We start from the raw sequence: 19431 nt of genomic DNA, 5'->3' as shown, positions 1-19431 counted from the left end.
GTCTCTTCAATCTCTAATTGCATTAGATAGAGTTGTCTTTAGTTTCCTTTTTGTTTTCCTTTTGTCCTTGACCAAGTCCCAACAGAGGAAATGATTCATCCATTACTTGAACAATGTCATTTGATGCTGCTAGAAATGACTTTCTTGATATCCAGAAACAACAGAGAACAAATCTCAGAACATCTCTGACAAATTTCAATTTCCTTTCACTCACCAATCTCGACCTCCCTTGCAAGGAAGGGCTGATTTTCATGAAGGCCTCTCAAACGCGTCGAATGCATTCGCTATAGTTGATTTTTTGTGCTCATGTTATCAGCTTCGCATCTTATTTGCTAGAAACTGTGCAATATTAGAATAAGAGCAGATTATTCAGCTTAAGTTAAAAGGTGCATGGAATTGGGAGACAAAACGGTTCATGTGTTACATCAAGAAGACAAATATAAGCGGAAGACTGGTCTACAAACCTTAAATTTTCTTACTTAGAATCTTCTTAATCCAAACTTCTGTTACAAAAGTAAATTAGTCAGGCATCCCCCATTTGACCAACCTAAAATCTAAACACGAGAAGCCAAACTCAAAACTTCTGTAACAAAAGTAAATTAGTCAGGCATCCCCCATTTGACCAACCTAAAATCTGAACAGGAGAAGCCAAACTCAAATTACAAAGGAGAACTTCAGAATTTAAATGAAGCAATTAAGCAAAAAATGTATCACGAGCATGTAGAACCACTCAATACAATAAATTAGTACCGGCAAAGTTTTATTTCGAATGATGAGGAAAAATAATCATTCAAGTATACCTATTGGTCGAGGGGCATCCATTCTAATTCTAGCTCTATCTCTCCAGATTCGACATTCTGAAGCTTAAGCGAGACCTCCTGCTTCACTTTCCCATCGACTATGTTGACTGTGCTGTCCTTTACGAGGGCATTGTCATGAGATTTAAGCCACTTTCCAATCTGCATGTCTCCGAACATTCCAGCATCTCCAAACGCCATCGCAGATGTTATCATAGGTTGGAGATCTACCTCTGCCTCCCCCATGATGTCATCAGCTGAAAACGTGTCATGATCAAATACCCGCTGCAGAAGTATGGAGATAATTCTTAGTAAGGCACAGTAGATGAAAATTTTCTGTGGAAATTCTAACAAAAATGCTTGTGGAAAAAATACTTGAACATGATTTGCAAAGAAAATAGCATATATCAAAGTAATTTGTGTGATTCAAGCAAAACCATTGTGCGAGATGTATCCAGAGTCGCAATTCCAAGAAATTTATAGCAACATGTATTGTGTTCAAAAATAGGATTTAGCCCTCAGTGATCCAGAGATTTACAAACATGTATCAGATGATAAATAAGATAAATAGAATGCATTCCCTTAAAAATAAAGCTTAAACTGCAGGGATCATACTAAAACCCACAATAGATGTAACTGTCATGACAAGCAGAAGAACCAAATAGAAGGATAATTCTGAAAGAATTCAGTCTAGCCATATCATCAGTAAATGTCATTCAGAAACCAAATTAAAATGTGATAAAGATGACGAACCAAAGAAAGTGATAGACCCAAGAAGTTTCAACAAGTCAGGTGTTTAATGGAAGTAAAACGTAATATTCTGAAGGTATTGGGATAACCAACTAGACTGCTCTTCTCGAGGAATTGCTTCATGGTTGTTGTATCACCAAGAGGGAATGAGGTTAAAAGAAAACTTACCAACTTCAGAGGCCCAAATTCCTGAGGAACAGAGAGCATGAGTTCCTGATTCCAAACTGGATTTAAGTTGCTCTTGATTACATTAGTTTGAGCTGTCTGATAACAGAATTCACACGTTGTCAATAACCACATGCCATAAAAGAAACTTAACTCAAAAGCAGAACAGGATTACACAATGATGCACACACAAGTACCAAAACCTAACAAGCAGTAAAACAAAGGTATCTGCCACGACCACATGCAATTAAGATTTGGCACTTGCTCGAACCATCATTTAAATAGATGATTAACAAATGATCTATTGCAGTATGTAATTCACACAGGATAAGGATATTCGAGGCATGAACTATTGTGATATAAGTCAAAACAGAGACAACAACTAACCTGATGCCCAAGATTCAAGACAACATAAGGATCACTTGATAGCATATCTCTGATGGCTAAATTTGTACCCTTCATTACTTTCACCTTCAATAAACCAATAAACTCTACCATGCCTTCCTGTAAAACAATTTGCATCACAGCAACAACCAACTGCCATTACCAAATGAGGCACCAAATACCAATAAAAGAACCATTTGCTTACAGATGATTTAGCAAATCAATAAATAGATCAGCAATTATGGAAAGTGGCGCAATGTAGAAAAATTTAGTTGAGCCCCACATAAACAAATGCATCAAACAAATCAGAGCAACCAAAAGTAGAATTCTATGTATGGTCTCCTTGCATATTTTCACTCAAGTTTCTACCTATAGATGCCGGAGTTCAGAAAACCTAAGAAAATAAGAAGGGTAATACAGCTTAACCACTTACGGAATTCTTTGATGAATTTGAACTTCTGAAGCTATCCATAATCTTCCGAGAAAAACTTGATTGAAGAGTGCTCCTTTCCGATGGCCTTGAAGCAATTCGTAAGCTAGGCTTCAAAAATTCTTGAAGCTCATACTTAGATCTACGTCCAAAGGTAAAATCATACAGTTAATCTTAGGAAAAGTCAAAACTAGTCCTAACCAGCATCAACTTCCAAGTAGCATGCAAGAAACACTTCTTACCACGAGAAGTGAAAAAGTGTGTACAGTTGAAAAAAAAATTTGATACACAGATGGTCATAATGAATACAATAGGTCGGTTACATACAGAGGGTGCGACAGACTTGAACTTTGAGCAAGTTATAACCTGATAAATCTCATGCGTTCCTCATGACTAGTATCAGGTCCAGGCTTTTTAACTCCTTCAGGGATAAATGCCTCATAAATTGCATTTGCAGAAGAATTCCCTCCGACTTCAATCATGGAATCAATCTCATCATCAGACCAATCATCCAGTGTCACAGACAAAACCTGAAACAAAACGAATAAAGTCGTGGCTAATTGTGTCTAGTAACTTTGTGCTCCTATAAAATGACACCAAGTGAAGGGGAACATATATTTTCCAAAAATCCTATGATTACAAATATATATGTTATAACTTTTTGAAATAACGGCACTTAGATTGTGCAAAAGATTCTGTGAGATTACTTGCAAAAAAATATTGTCTAAAGGCTAATTGCAAAACAACTTATAAGGCAGTCTTCTATTAGTATTTGAAGACAAGAATCCAAATTAGCAAAAGTGAAGCCAACAAGCAAAAAATCAAAGAACTTTCATCAATATAATTAGCCAATAGATCCAAACCTGCATCTGTAGTATGACATCAAAAAATTTGGTGATTCCATCTGTGAAGTGAAAGGATTTCCTAATAGCATATAAGTGATTTCAGAGGGACAATGAGATTAAATACAAGGAAGTTCCCTAATCTTCCCTTGATTGGAGAAAACTACAACGGTATAAATATAATTACATGCATCCCAGGTTTCATAATTTTCATTTTGCATTCCATTATCAGTCACTCACTTTAGATAAAAGCCGAAAATGCTCTCGCGAGCTTGGCCCTTCTTTAGTTAATTTATCTCAATATTACAGATGCTCTTTTGTAGATATCTCTATTTTTTCTAATTTATAATCATTTATAAAAATAATAATGCAATGTCACAATAACAATAATGGGAAATGCAACATGAGATGTGAAGCTTTCTAGATGAAAAAGTGACCCTCTCATTTTAAAACACTCTGAAATCATGAGTCGACTGTTTTATGAACTTCAACCAAATGCATATTGCTTCTAATCAGAATGCATTTCTTAAGGCCGTCAAAAGCCCATTATTCACCATATCTATAGTAGAATCAGTCTTTTGCTCTCCTGAAATATGTTGCAACTTGCCAATACGCCACTAAATGTATAACAAGAAAAGTACTGTTTTTACAAATCTTTCACACTTGAATAGGATGATCTTGTGCAATTTGATCCACACCACAGACCACATCAGACTCTTAAGTAGCTAGATTAGTGTGCAACAAAGCCCAACCAGTTGACCACATTAATAAGGTTGTAAACCTGCAAATCATGCTCTGTATCCACTTTTTTAGTACATCGTGCTCTTACAAAATTAGTTAGCAAAAATGTCCAACCACAAATGAACCTTCTCTCTCTCACACTGTTGGCTTTATTCGACATTGCTCGGACATATGGCATAACCTATCTACGTAATCCTGTTTCAGTGATTTCAAAGGTCGACTAATCTCTAGAGACTATTGTATGAGGCTTTGCATCTGCTAACTTGCTACCTTGACACTTCATAAATTTTACTAGCAAAAAGATTGTGCTCCATATTTACATGATTGTTTCTCTCATACTCCCATTTGAATATTGCATCCCATGTTATGCTGGCTAACATTCTCTGAAGTGCCCCCTTATCCTTTGACACACCTTTACCATGCCCCAGTAGGGACTCTGTCACATAAAATCTGTTTTGTCATCTCCAAAAGATTATCAACTGAAGCATCTCTTTTGTGCAATTACCAACTCTACATCATTCTAGCAAGGAAGAGAAGATAGGAACTATATTTTCTCACAAGCGTCGTTGGTACAAAAAGAAAAATTGTAGAAACCGGAGACAGCTTTTAACTTATCTAAAAGCTTCTAAAAGCTTAACTTAACAGGAAATAGACCTACAATGTATCCCGGCATACTTATTAGCACTCCACCTGACATGTAAGATAGGCCTCATACTTGAAACCCAACTACAGAAATGACCACATCAACCGGATAGAATGACACCAAAAGGGAGTGTAGGATTTAAACTCTTGGTCTATGGTACAATACCATCTTATACGATTTTCCCCAAGAGCTTAATCAGATTATGACATTGGATTAATTTTTTTTACCATAAGATACAGCAACATAAGATGTCAAAACATGTAAAACTGGTTATGTACCATTAAGGAGCACATAACTAGGACAATATACCTTTGAGATGTGAGTTCCCAAACTTCTGTGCACTCCACAACATTTTAAACATATGAAAACTCCAATATTTGCCGACCTGCAGATTCAAAGTCAAAGTTTTCTTAACAGTCCTAAGACAATATATTGTGGCACATAGCATATTCCATGTATTGAAAGTTTCCAACATGCCATGGGGCAATGATCTCATACGATTCTCCTCTCTGGTTGTAAGCTTACCTCCTCTCACTAGCACAATGAAGTACCGCTGAAGTGGTCAGCCCACACTAAGTAAATCTGATTCCAATTTGTATGTACACTGATTAAGCAGGACTCCAATTCCACCCCTTTTTTGTGATAATGTGATGCTTAAGCTATGTATTTGACTCTCAAACCCAAATCACCGTGGCCTCCAAAGACTGATTTACAATTTTCACATTATCAAACTATATTACATACTCATAAGGCACATTATGGATAAATCTGTACGTGACGTTATTTGTCTCTCAAAATCTACACGACACTAGCTTCAACTTCTGAAATTAATCCAGCAACTAAATTAACAATAGGCACTCAGAAAAGATGACTTTCAAAGAACAAGTAGATGATTGTCACAACTACAGATTCATCTCTAGTATTTGCAGTAAGCTTATCTAATTAAAAAGCGTATCAAAGTTCATTACTAGGACAAGGTGAAATCAAAGTATATTAAACATAAGCATAGAAAAGATGAAGTCCGAAAACTTACGCCCATTTAGGATCAGGAGCACTGCAATCAGCACAAAAGCGGTTATCACTCTGATTTAATAGATCCTTTATTATTCTCTTGCCTGAATGAGGGCAAAAATATCATCTAATAAATTTTGCCAGGTCACCATGTGATATCAAAAGCTACTAGCTTCCAAACAGAAGGGATATAGAAAAGAAAAAATCATGGCATTCACGTAAAAGTTGCAATTCTAGTTTTTTTTTCCTTCTCAATAATTGGAAAACCGAAATAGCAAGGAAAGAAGCAAGATTATGATGATATAAATAACATGTAAAGTGACTTTAGAAACTTTTTGCATAAGGACAGCTAGTTTGACTTTTTGAGGTATCATCCCTCATGAACATCTAACCAAATTATCAAAGGGTCCTCTAATCCCTTCCTTCCCAAGCTCAGGAAATGGAGACGGAGAAAGAGCTTGAAAAGGGGAATGAAATATTGGCAACAATGAGTTTCTTCCATAAATAAAAGTAAAAATCAGTAAAGGACACCAAGAGATGCCAACCAATTACAAAAAGGATCAAAAATAGAATATACCTACATGAAAGGAATCTACTCAAAGCATTTCTGTACATCAAAATATTTTTCTAGCACCAAAAGCATAAACTTTCAAACCATCTAGCCCCCACTGCAATGATAAAAAATTTCTTTCAACCAAAAGCCTTTCCATTCGTCCCTGTCATTACTAACCAAAAATCAAAAGATGGTCAAACAAGCTCCCTCTTACTCAAAATAACTTTCCTGCCTTGCCCCCACATCTCCCACTGCTGACTATACCATAACCCAATATAGCCCACGCTCAAAACTTGATCTTTTTTATTCAAAAAGCAGTGGGGCTAAGTAGAAACTATGCTTTCCTTTATGCACAGAAAAGTGTAACTTGCTAAAACTCTCTTTATTATTCAAATTAGCTAATACAGGAATCAGACCCTCCACACCCCCCCCCCCCCCCCCCCCAAACCTCCCATGGCAGTCCCCCAAATGAAAAGCAGCAAAAGACACAGAATATTGAGTTTATCTGATCCCCATGCTTTCCTAAGAATATGCTTAATTCCTAGTAGGGATTAAATAAAGACAGCTCCCAATTACACCATGTTGAAATAAGATTCACACCCACTCGGATGTCAAATTGGAAAGATAAGGCTTTACCAGTACCCTGCAAAAGAACTCGAACTCCTCATCTTGGACTTGGCTGAGAATCTAATGATGCATACTATTCCAATGGTTCGGTTGGTACCACGATGCTTTTACTTTTAGCAATTCAGGGATCTGACTTTTGATAGGGTTGGTTCCACAGTAATTGCCAAGCCAAAGATACATTCTTCCAACTTCTCTCACCATGACAAGCAATTGATCCCAAAAATACTTCCATCTTTATCTAATCATTGTCAAATGATTGTTCCATAAGGTGACCATCAATTCTACTCAGAAAACTGACTCAACTGTCTTGTTCTGCCATACCCTTCCAAACAATGACAAAAAGTACCCTTTGAATTGTCAACCTCTCAAGAAAATAAATATGCCACAAGTGCATGATTGCCAATTCAAGTACATCCGAAAATTGCTTATTGAACAAAGTTACAGCTCCAAAAATTTAATGAAGGACACTCTTTAGAAAGAAGCCTATTTGCAGAAGGAAACTGATAAGAAAGAAGAAAAAGAAAAGGCTAGCTATATGATCTTACCCAATTGAAAGAAAATCAAGAGAAAAAAAGTACAGATTCTTTATCGATTAGGACCAGATCGAGTTTATCAAACACTGAATTAAGTCCATCTTTTGCCACTAAATAATTTGCATTTATGATGTTCTGCTGTACCCTGGAGGCTCTGTGCTAGACTATTCTTCATAACCATAACGGGAGAACCTGTAGACGAGTTTCCCAAGCTGGACCAGCTAAGGCCAGAAAAACGTGAATGAATTTTATTAGTAGCAGAAGCAGCTCCAAATAGGCTCTTCAACCACCATAGAATTTTAATGTGCTTACAACAAAAACAATTTCAGTAACTTCTGTGCATCCGATGGGTTTTCAAATCTATCTTAGTAGCCAAAATTTTCTGTTCTAAATTCATTGCCATATCATGATCCGAACACAATATCATTATATATGGGATTATCCACGAGCAATTTGGAGTATCCTTGAACATCTTCCCCATATGGTACATGATAAATCCTATGACAAACTTAAAAACATATGAAATACCCACAATCTCTGATCATGTTCAGAAGTCTGCTCATCTAGAAATCAAGGCAGAAGCCGTATAAAAAAGAGACACTGTGATGTACTGTGAGTACCTGAGGCGGGTCTGCCAAGTTCATACGCACGGCTACTCATCCTTCAACGAGGGACTGGCAACCATCCAACAAAATTCTATCTTCACCACATGTTGCAAGAAAACAACGAAAAACAACGGCATGGTTTAGCAAAACTTTCAGTTCACATTTGAACAGCACGCAAAAGGCACTAACTGGAGAAAAATCTGGCATGGTCGAGCTGCCAAATCAACTGATAAGCCCAAAATCCAAACCAAAAAAAAGAAGTCGAGAACCGCGCAAAGAAAGATGGGACCAATTCAAGAGACGAAATCCCAGAGAGGGATGAGCGATCATCCTAATAATGTGGGCACGCAACAAGCATTCGGGACGACCAAATATCAAGAAACGGTGCATCAAATCATCTCCTTTCACGCAGCCCATCTTCCACAGCGAACGAACAAAGAGGGTGGGGAATGGAACATGCAGCAAATCATCTTTCACAGCGGCCCCGATCACAAGGCATGCAGCAATCGGGTCAAACCATGCGAGCGGAACCGAGAAAAATCGCTTCAGGGAACATGGGTTGACATCATGGATTCCGACAAGACCATTCAATCTTTAGGACCACAGCGAAGGGGAAGCGCGGGGGCAAAATGGTCGGAACAGCGACACCCACCTGCGGAATCGAACCGAACGCGCAAAAGCTTCAAACCTCCGAATCCTCAAAGAAGAAGAAGAAGAAGAAGAAGAAGAATCGCAGAGGGATGACTATGTACAAGGAAATGATGAACAGAACACAGGAGGATCGGAGAGCGAGAGAGGAGAGAGAAACAACGCAGGACGGAATTTCGCACGATGGGATGGGGATGGGGGTGGTGAGAGAAACAAAGCCTGCGTTGAATCGAAATATTATAATACATACATACGTAGTTGTATAAATTTACAGATGATGAACTAATTTTTTTTTTATAATTTTATATACTTTTTAAGGATCGAGAACATTACTCAAATAAAACTTATAAATGTTACGTTTGGGAGCGACCATATCACACGTAAGGAATGCACCGCAGAGACAGCAACACAACAATCTTAACATGTTATGAATTATGTCCGTGCCTGTGCCTAAGCATCTCTCGCATATGATTGATTGTTCATATTAGGTAAAGCTGTCAAGTAATGTAACGGGCGATGCAGATAAGTCTATATCTGGACATTTCGTTTAATGATGATTCGTATCTTTTTTATCTGGTGAGATGGGTAAAAGGATTTTGTGAGGTCGGAACTATTTATTTACTCGAAGTCAAACATTTATATATATATATATATATATGAAGGGATATTCTTTGAGGATGTACTTGGCACTTTCATGGGCTGCGTGCATGTTCACATTGCTGACAAGGACAGGGGTTCCATCTCCCCCGTTCCCCAAAGTCGCTCAACCAAAACCAACCGTTTTCTGTGATGATGCTTCGTTGGCCTTCTTCTTCACACGAATGATTTCATCCTTTGACCAATCTGCCTAGGAACCTGGAACCTGGAACAAATGTAAGTTCAGAACTTTTTTTTTGAAAGTTGTCGAGGTGGTGTTCAGACTGACTTTCGATACGGAATCGATCTTCCAACGGCTCGATCTCTGATCGGCTGCGGTCCTTGAATTTTTCGGTTCAGCGAAATTATGTTCTTATTATTTGGTCGCCGGTCAATCGATTCATTAACATTTCGATTTGGTCAAAGAATAAAGGAGGTCTGATATGTAGATCTATATCTTGTCTCGCACTATAGGAGCGCGGTTCGCCTCGATCTCTCTCCATTTCTCTTAAGATGATGTGACGACTGATCACTTTCTCGATAGACCTATCAAACAAATAAGTCGAGTCATAAATGGTTCGACCAAAATTGACCCATTAACACATTTATGAATAATGTAAATTTCTCGACCCAATCAATATTGCTAAAATGCTTTTATATTTAACTCAATTTAAGAAAACTTATTTTTATGAATTTTTAAAAAATATTATATTGCTAAAACACTTGCATGAAATACAAATCTAGTGGACAAATTTTATAATTTTTTTTAAAATTGATTTTTTTTATATTTTACATTTTCTTTCTTTTCCTTACTTTTTAGAAATCCGGCCAAATTTCCTTCTTCCTCTAGCGTTCGACCGACAACAGTCCGACGACCGGTTGCGGCGGAGAAATAAGGAAAAAAAAAAGAAAAAAATATTATTAAAAAATTCGAATTTTTTTAAGAAATTCACGGCACTCGCCTAGTGCCGGCCGACGACCCTCGTTGGATTTCGTAGAACAAAAAAGAAAATCAAATAAAAATTATTTAAAAAATCACAAAATTAAAAAATCTAAAAACTTATTTATGACTCAATCAAGATAGTTTGGTAATCCATTTATGACCCATTTAAAACTATTAAAGGACCATCAAGTTATTAAGTAACACATTATGACCCACTCAAGCTTGTTTTCAAAACTAAAGGCAACCCATTTATTGACTTGCGCTATTAAATATGGCTTAATATATGGGTTTTAGACCCATTTTGCCACTTCTATTTCCCGATAAAAAGACACGATTCCTTTAATTATTGCACCTGAATAACTTGTTTTGTGGTGATTGTAATTTCCATGATTGGGAATTTTAAGACTGATTTGGTAATTTTGGACGGAGATAATGTTCGAATTTGGTCTTTTCTAGATAGAGAAAATTGTGCCGGTTGTCACATAAATGCACGATGACAGATGAATATTGTAGCATCTTCTTAAGGCGTTCTGTAATTCCATATTCGACTATACAATTAACCCAAGGTCACTTTTCAATTTCCCAAAATATCTTAAATTATCTATGCTGTATGTTAAAAAGGAAGCATCTCCATTTTAATTCTCCAGCTTAATTTATTTTTCTCATCAAAAAACTTCTTCAAAGGTTGAAATTATAAAACCCCCGAAAAACGGAAAACTTCACATCACTTTATAAGTCCAAAACTACGTAGTACGCACTACCTAACAAAGGCATATCTACTCAAATTCCAGCTTCGTTTGTTTCGTGAAAAATGATTGATTTGAATAATATTATTTTAAAAAATTTCGTTTGTATCATTTAAAAAGATGAATGAATGAAAAATATTTCTATTATTCACGGATATGTATATGCTCAAGATTTTAGAGTACTCAATTGAGGAGGGCAGTGACACTGGACATTGGTGGCGAGGAGGAGAGAATCTTGTAGGGGGCTTTGGGGGTGAAGGTGAGACAAAGATGAAGAACAACGCGAGATGATGGTAGTGATGACGACGACGATGAAGAAGAAGAAGAATATGGGTTATTCTGTGTTGGGATGGGTGCGAGTCAAGTTTGGATCGAGTCCGTTATGGCCCATACACAATATCCCTCACCCAACTGGGCAAGCTTATTCACCGAGTTGTCCGTTCTTCATAAGCAACAATTTAAGAAGAAAAATTGCTAAGCTTGAGAGCTTGAGTCGAGTCAGGTATGAGTTGTGAATAGCTCAAATCGGATATAGGTCGCTAAAATTGCATTACACGTAAAAATGGGTCAATTTAGGTCGGACCATTTTCAACCCAGCCCGACATGGCTAATGTAATCCCCGAGGGCAAGGCATGCTTGTTAATCCTTGTGGAATCGGTCATGTCATTGATGTGCCAAGATCACTTGTTGGGAAATAGTCTTATGGAAATGATTTAGCATAGCACTCAATAACATGCTTCTTCAACGATGGTATTATAAGCAACAGGACCAGATTACAGGTCCACTCCCCCACAAATGTGCGATGGGGAAAAGCATACATGTTGAAAAGATTAGTCTTTGAGTGGTCGCTAAAGGGAGGTTCTATGGACCCGCTGCTTTTCCTTCCACACGTGTTGGGCTCCACGTTTGAATCCGCCAGCTGATTTGGGAGAGACGCATTGGAAGTCTTAAAACCTCGTTTGCAAAATGCAACCAAGTCCATAATCTTTGAATTGCTTCGATCAAGTCATAAAACCTTTTTCAAAAAATGCAATCGGGACCTTTTCCATAAATAGCATCTGAGATTTGCACTCATGACACTCAAAGATCGCCTAAAGGGCATCTTTAAACCGCACTTTTCGACATAAGTTTAGCACTTAAAATTGCGTTTTCGTAACGAGGAGTGATGAATTGATTAAATAAATTGAAAGGTTCAGGACTCGATATCACTTGTCAGTGAAAGGGTTTAGGGGTTGATTGAATTAATTGAAATGAATTGGGGGGGGTCAAGCCTCGGTGCTTTCTCAGTTTCCGTTGGCAGTGGAGAGGGCTCGGGGCACTGTGGATCCTTATTGGGCTTGGCTCTTTCCAGATGGGCTTCACGAGCCCGGATTTTTTACACTCCGATAGGAAATTTTGTCTCATTTTATTTTGGATTAATATTACGAAAAACATCAAATTGATACGCTCGTGATAAATTTGTCCCAAATTAATTTTTTGACCGCCGAAGATTCCGAACTAATACATTTATGATAAATTTACCCCGAACTAATATTTTGATCGCAAAAAACATAAATATGATTCTGCTCCTAGTTTCTTGCACATTGGACTCTACAAATTGACTTTTCACGGGCCTTTTTAATAGCATAAATGAAATTGTATTAAGGATTCGTTCGTTTCGCGAAAAACGAATGATTTGGAAAACATATTTCTAAAGGTAATCGCTTATATCCTTTACAAAAATAAATGAATGAAAAATATTTTGATCATTCACGAAAATGTTTAGACATAAATAATTATTTAGAATGAAAATATTTGCCATTAACTAATAATTTCAAGAGAAATAAACAATCGTATTTAGGAAAATATTTTTCGAATAAATCATTTTTGGTGAAATAAACGGAGTCTAAGAGTCGATTGAATATCGTTTTTGGCGAGTTCCACCTTGCAGGCACTGGAGAGGGTGAGCCTCGCCGTCGCCGGGCGAGGTTGACCTCGCCATGACCAGGGTGAGGTTGAGCTCGCCATCACTGGGCGAGCTTGACCTCGCCGGCCTCAGCCTCTCGCCGGTTGCCGGACTGGCAACCGGGGAAAAAGATAGGGGGAAAAAAAAAGAGAAAAAAATAAAAATAAAATAAAATTTGAAAAAAACTAAAAAAATTTATTAAAATATTGCCACATCAGCCGGCCGGCGTCCACATCAGCGCCGGCCCGCTAAAAATGGCCGAATGGATTGAATTAGTACAATTGCAAAAGGTTTAAGACCAAATTAACCAAAAAAACGGTTTAAGACTGAATTGACATAAATATAAAAGGTTTAGGACTTTTTAGATAATTTTCTCTTTCAAATTTGCCAGTTCGTTTTCTCTCGTTATGTTTGAATTTCGCATTTGTGGTATCGTAACCATAACATGCCATTTCTTCTTATTATGTTCGAATGTCGAATTTGTCATGCCATTGCCATATCATGTTTTTTTTTTTTTCGTCCATCTGTGTTTGGATTCTGAATGCGTGATGTCATTTCATTTTCTCATTATATTTGTATTTGAAGCTCGCCTTGTCGTTTGCCGTGTCACGTCACTTTCTCAAATCACATTGAATTTTGTATCTGAATGAATAGAGCAATGCCACTACACATGAGAAAACAACCTCGTTAATAATCAATATCAATGACAAGTTAAGTGTTTTGGTGACATTTGAAATTGTAGAACAAAACACCATGCATGCTTGGAAAATTAATTGATGTATACTTTAGGACATAACCAAAAATAGGGCTGTGTCGAAAAAGTGTCGAGAGGTGCTAATATGTTCTATGCGTAATCGAACCCTCGTACTTGCGATCTTAATTTTTGTTTGACCAGTTCCTGCACACATGCACCTAATTAGTTCAATTTCTCGTCACCGCACAGGCTTCTATGTGTCCAACCAACCTAAGTTTACCTAAATTGATTGGCAACAACTTTAATATGACTATATAAACTTATCATCCTATTCACCACGTAAATTACTCGAATCTAGGATTTGGGAAGATCCTACGGACCGAGGTGCTGTTAGATGGTGGCCTCTCTTAGCAAAATTCGAGGTGCTACAATGAGTTCCAAGTAATTCAAAAAAAATTCTTAAAAATGAAGATAAAATCTACGCGAAGCATGGGCGGGAGTTTCATATTTATGATAAACTATAGTATGATCTCAATGTATCATTTAGCTTCTAGATTAATATAGCATTTTGCCTTGGTTAGGTTAATACATTACAACCTCAGATTTAATGATGTTTAGACGAAGTCCCATTTTTATGCATGAGCTGCTACCTACCTGCCTAATACCATTGGGCGGCAAATGAAATTTCATTTCTCTCCCCAAGCTAGGAAGTTCCTTGCGAAGGATGACCATCTCAAAATTAGAAATCAGAAAGAAAAATGCTAAGAGATTGGCTCTAAATCACAATCTATTTCATCTCTCAACAATCCCTATACACGTATTCATATTTGTCTATGGCAATATGTCGCGACACATGCCCGGCCCGTAACCCCAATGAGTGGTCGAGTTGATTAAAACTCAAACCTCAACACCGATCCGTGGCTCGAAGACACGTGACTGAAAACTTGAAAGGTTCTTAGGAGGGCTCGAAGCACAACATCGACACCGTTCCGGGCAGTTATGCGATCCCTCGGAGCCGCCCTAGGGAGACGATACGACCCGTTAATTATCCGATTACTTGTATCTGGGCTCACAACTTCTGATCCGACTTGCTTATAGACCTGGTGCTGAAGCATTCCCACAGAAGAATAACCTTTCTAGGCGATAGAGTTGAGCGAAGTTTGATAAATCTCTAAGACCAAAACTAACATTCAAACCTCATTTCTTCCTCCTAGTTCATACAAAATATCAAGAAAACAAGCACAGTTTGGGCAAAGCACCATCAAGTAGACATGAACCCTCAATTATAGTTTGGAAGGAGAAATTTTGGAAAAAAAAAATTAACTTACCAGACAGCAAATAAGGCCTCCTAACTTCTGGCAATAATGGGAATGACAGTGATAATTTGGGTTTATTATTCGGCGATACAGATCTGTCTCTGAATACCTGGTTCTCTTAATCAAATCCTAATCAATCAGGTAACAGATGGTAGATGACACCACTAACCAGTGATCAACAGAACTGACGCAGCTGAATTTAACCGTTACGCAAGAGCAGAGACTCCAGTTCTAGTAGACTTCGACATGCCACTGCTTGTTCTTCTTGAGCTGCGACAGCTTCTCTTCCCAGCTCATGCCCCTCTCCTCCGCGACTCTCTTCAGGGTCTCCTGGATACCCGGCATCATTCCCTTCAGCCCACAGAAGTAGATGTGAGCCCCTCCGTCCAGGAGCTTGAAGATTTCGTCGCTGTACTCCTCGATCTTGTCCTGGACATACATCTTGCCCCCCTTCTTATTCTTCTGCTCCCTGCTCAGCGCTGTGTCATACCGGAAGTTGTCCGGGTAATCTCGGAGGTACTTGGAGAACTCGTCGTCATAGAGCAGGCTGTCTGAGTTGGCCACGCCAAGAAAGAGCCAGGCAAGGCCCCCAAACTTGTACGTGGGGACAGATTCCATGAACATGCGCCGAAGGTAGCCTCGGAATGGGGCGATGCCGGTACCGGTCGCGATCATTATGTGAGTGGCGTTTGGGTCGTCTTCAGGCAAAAGCATGATCTTCCCAGAAGGACCTGCAAAAGATACAATTATCAAAGTCAAGCTCTCTTTCAGTATCAGACATGCATGATAGTTGAGCTCCTACTAGGCCTGGCATAAACAAGATATACAGAAAATTGACTACCAAAAGAAACCCAGGAACTTAACTTAGCAAACACAAGGTAGGCATAATTTGGACCATAAAGAAATTTTGTTTGAACTATCTTTGTCTATCAAATTGGGCAAACAGAGAGTACTGTCTCAATTTAAATACGATCTTAAAACATCTTTGAGCAGGCAATTGTAGCTAGGCTGTCAGTAATATTTCAAAAAGTTTGAGCAACATATTTTCCATAGTATATTACTTTGAGTACAATACTTCACATAAAAAGAAAGGAAAGGTAATATTTTGAGAGTGATGAACTATATTGGGCTTCTGAAAATGCAAAACATCAATATCTGTCCTCTGTCTCATACTTGCGGTCTTCCAGAGTGCATTACTGAGGATTTCAACAGACAAGTGTTACTCAGTGGCAGATTGTGCCGCATTCGGTTTCACATTCACGCAAACTAGGGTCCAAGACCAACAGCTCTCATACTAAAGAAACACTTTTAATTGAGCCCATATTTGCTAATACTTTCGCAAACCACTCACAAGTCTGATTGAATCATTTTATAAGTATCTATAACAATTTTATTTTTTTTGGTTTACCATCCAAGCTCAAGCAGAAATGGTAGATTGATTCTAGCACCAATCTGAAGGAGCCCTTCATCAATCTGAAAGTCCCAATACAATCAACAGTTAAAACACAACTCTCAATGAGAATTGCATGTCAATTTTGGTTCTGACCTTAGTCAGCAGTGGAGCATTCTTTAGGCACTTTCATGTTATTGATGAAGAAATGCACATATAAATTGCCAAACAGGTGGAAAGCCAGCATCCCAGGCTTCATTAAAGACAGAAGGTGAAAATAGAAGCAGTTATGATTGTTATCCTATTCAGCCGTACATAAACATGCACAAACTGCAATGGCATCAGGATAATTTCTTCCAACTACCAATTCTTCGCCAATTAACGGGAATAAGAATTTGTATTCAACCCTTCATTTAGTGATCATTAGACATTTAATTCAAAGAGGGCACTCGAGATGCACAAACCAGGAAAAATAGTCAGCTATACCTGTGATTTGAACTTTATCTCCAGGCTTTGAATTGCAAAGAAAGTTGCTGCACACTCCACTTTTAGAAGGATCCTCCTTCCCTGTCTCGGGATCAAAATAGAGAGCTCGGCGAACACACAAGCTGGCTGTTCTACCATCGAAAGAGTCACCATACCTGGTAGATGCAATCGAGTAAAGACGAACGTTGTGAGGGCTCCCTGGTTTCTTCGGATTTTCACCCTGCAATGCCACACGATGACGATGATTAAAGACTACTCAGCACCGAGTTGATGGTTTAATAAAAAAAATTCATCAAACAAAGCACGTTTATAAAATTTGGAGCAGCTGCTCAAGTTGAAACAAATCAAATGACACAGACAAGCATCGCAAATATTGAGAGTACAGTAAGTCACTTGGATTCACATACATTGCCAGAATTCATGTCAAGAGAGAGAAAGAAAACATTCCTGTAGTGAATTGGCATAAATAATTGACATACATGAAGTATCTTAATTCAAGGTCTCTTCCAAAACTAATTAATCCTTATCAAGGGAACTTGACAAGGGAAATTAAAAGGTCTTCTTGCTTTTGCTCGAATCATCAGTAACTCATGCCGCTCTTACACATTCAACTAATCACAACACAAACTAGAAAGCCAAAGTGGAAAGGAAAAGGATTACGGCTTCATGACTAGTAACTTACAGGAGGAATTACACCATAGCTCTGTCCTTCCCAGTAGGGGACGTTGCCGCCATGATCAATAACAACATGACAAACCTCACCAGGTGATTTTGGGGCTACAAGCCTCTCAACAGAAACAATGGTTGCCGTATAAGGTCCCTTTGGCTTGAATGTATTTAATGGAGGCTCTTTGGCATCCTCAAGTTGCAATGGAGAGACAGCAACTTTTGGTGCATTTGCTTGCTGCACCGACATGCATATTGTGTACCCCTGTTTGGATCTTGCATTCTTGGTACTCAAGTCCAATGTCAATACAGGTGCCCGTAATGTACCACAGAAACTGAGAGTATGTGCCTACAATTCATTAAAAACTAGTTAGCTTAACAGAGTAATAAAATTCACACACTGGGCAGAACAGAGTACTGCTACAAACTTTAGTATAGAAACAAGAATTTCATAACAAAATTTTCGAGTTGTTCAGTAACCAGTGGGACATAAACCTAGAAAGGAAAAGAATAACTCACAGTCAAAACTCTGAAGTGACTCATATATACTTCATCATATATAGGCGTCTGTCACTATTCTTAGAAGCAAAAAGCAACAGAATGGATGCCCTATGTTTCACCTTGCTCATAAATGAACCAAAGAGAATGCCATATGGCCATCTGGTAATCTCTGTATTAAAATTCTTCATTGGTTGCTGCTCAATTTGCATTTGGATCAAGTCCAGCATTCTAGACTCCATTTTTTCAGCATTGTATATATTCTCAAGTTTGAAACTTTTCCACGGTGACGCAACTGAGGAGTGCAACACAATGGAGAATTTCTACCCTCCTTGGGGACAAGAGTTTCAAAAGAAGTTGACTTTTTCCCTTATCTCGCATTATTGACAATCTAACCAAAAGCATAGTGCATGGAATGCATTCATTTTACTGGCGGAAGCAATAAAAGCAGAGAGAGCACAGACTCCTAAAAAAAAAGGGACAAAAGAACAGCTACCTTAAACACCGATCTTCTGATAGATGAATCGCTACCAACAGGAACAGCAACAGAAACCTGTAAAAATTCACTTCACCGATCAGTTTCCCACAAACCCAAAAACACAAAAAAGACTTAAAAGAATCAAAGAATGGAGAAAAGGCAAAGAACAAAGTCGCACTCCATGGAAGCCAAGAAAACGTTACAGAAGCGAGCGAATTTGTGCTAATCAGATAGAATCCGCCATCTGGGTCATTCTCAAGTCCAGTCCCACATTCGTTTTCAAGAACCTTTCCCTCACTTTTCCTCTCGACCCCCGAACGGCAAAACCAAAAAAAGACCGATCAAGATCGATGTACCCACCTGAGATACAGCCGTGTGAGCCATTGGATGGATCCAGAGCAGCGGAATCGACAGCGGCCAGATACAATCAAACTGCAAGGATTGTATGGGGGGGGGGGGGGGGTGGTGGGGGTATGCAAGGAGCTACGAGTTGGCAAAGAACACGGGGGTCAGGCGAAAATCAAGAACGAGTTTTAACTCGTTTAAGTAACAGACCGGACAGTGATCCTTTGGAGAGGGGCAAGAGACAACTTGGGTTCTTGATTCTGGCTCCTCAAGAACCCCACTGTCTCATTTGACTCTCCAAACCCTGTTGCTGCTGAGTCCGTGCTTCCTTCAGATGGCCCCAAACACAAATCTATGTACCTCATTTCTTGATTATTATAATAAGCACGCTTATATTTTTATTAGGGCCCAATTCCCTAAAAAATCCTCAACTTTACCTTTTATCCCAAACTTTTTTTTGTCTTATAAAAAACCTCAAATTTTTACTTTTGTCCCAAATCTACCCAACTCACTTTTCGTCCAAATTTTTAATATTATAAAATAACAAAAAACCTAACAT

At 38.4% G+C, this 19431-nt stretch overlaps 2 protein-coding genes across 5 annotated transcripts; both read right to left on the bottom strand.

The window, feature by feature from the left end:
- Positions 1–349: 349 nt before the first annotated feature.
- Positions 350–8923, bottom strand: LOC115687273 (probable ADP-ribosylation factor GTPase-activating protein AGD13). 4 transcript variants are annotated; one of them, XM_056319765.1, is made up of 10 exons: positions 8734–8923; positions 8097–8176; positions 5786–5867; positions 5062–5137; positions 2893–3056; positions 2530–2668; positions 2100–2216; positions 1716–1811; positions 801–1082; positions 350–634 (listed from the first exon to the last, which is right to left on the bottom strand). In XM_056319765.1, exons 2-9 carry the CDS (start codon positions 8134–8136, stop codon positions 801–803), a joined length of 996 nt encoding a protein of 331 aa, XP_056175740.1. In that variant the 5' UTR covers positions 8137–8176; positions 8734–8923; the 3' UTR covers positions 350–634. The 4 variants fall into 4 exon arrangements, with proteins under 4 accessions (XP_056175740.1, XP_030468640.2, XP_056175741.1 ...); XM_030612780.2 differs by having other exon boundaries at positions 350–583; XM_056319766.1 differs by having other exon boundaries at positions 350–580.
- A 6089-nt stretch (positions 8924–15012) lies between these two features.
- On the bottom strand, positions 15013–19226 carry LOC115687259 (ferredoxin--NADP reductase, root isozyme, chloroplastic). Its single transcript, XM_030612747.2, has 5 exons — positions 18888–19226; positions 18546–18602; positions 17568–17900; positions 16886–17105; positions 15013–15740 (listed from the first exon to the last, which is right to left on the bottom strand). Exons 1-5 carry the CDS (start codon positions 18909–18911, stop codon positions 15241–15243), a joined length of 1134 nt encoding a protein of 377 aa, XP_030468607.1. The 5' UTR covers positions 18912–19226; the 3' UTR covers positions 15013–15240.
- Between the last annotated feature and the right edge of the window lie 205 nt (positions 19227–19431).

The sequence above is a fragment of the Syzygium oleosum genome, unplaced genomic scaffold (genome assembly GCF_021117445.2).
Source record: "Syzygium oleosum isolate NSW1041296 unplaced genomic scaffold, Sole_v2.1 Sole_v2.18, whole genome shotgun sequence".
Lineage (NCBI taxonomy): Eukaryota > Viridiplantae > Streptophyta > Magnoliopsida > Myrtales > Myrtaceae > Syzygium > Syzygium oleosum.
The sequence above is the reverse complement of the archived record's forward strand: the minus strand, read 5'-3'. Positions and strand labels throughout refer to the sequence as shown.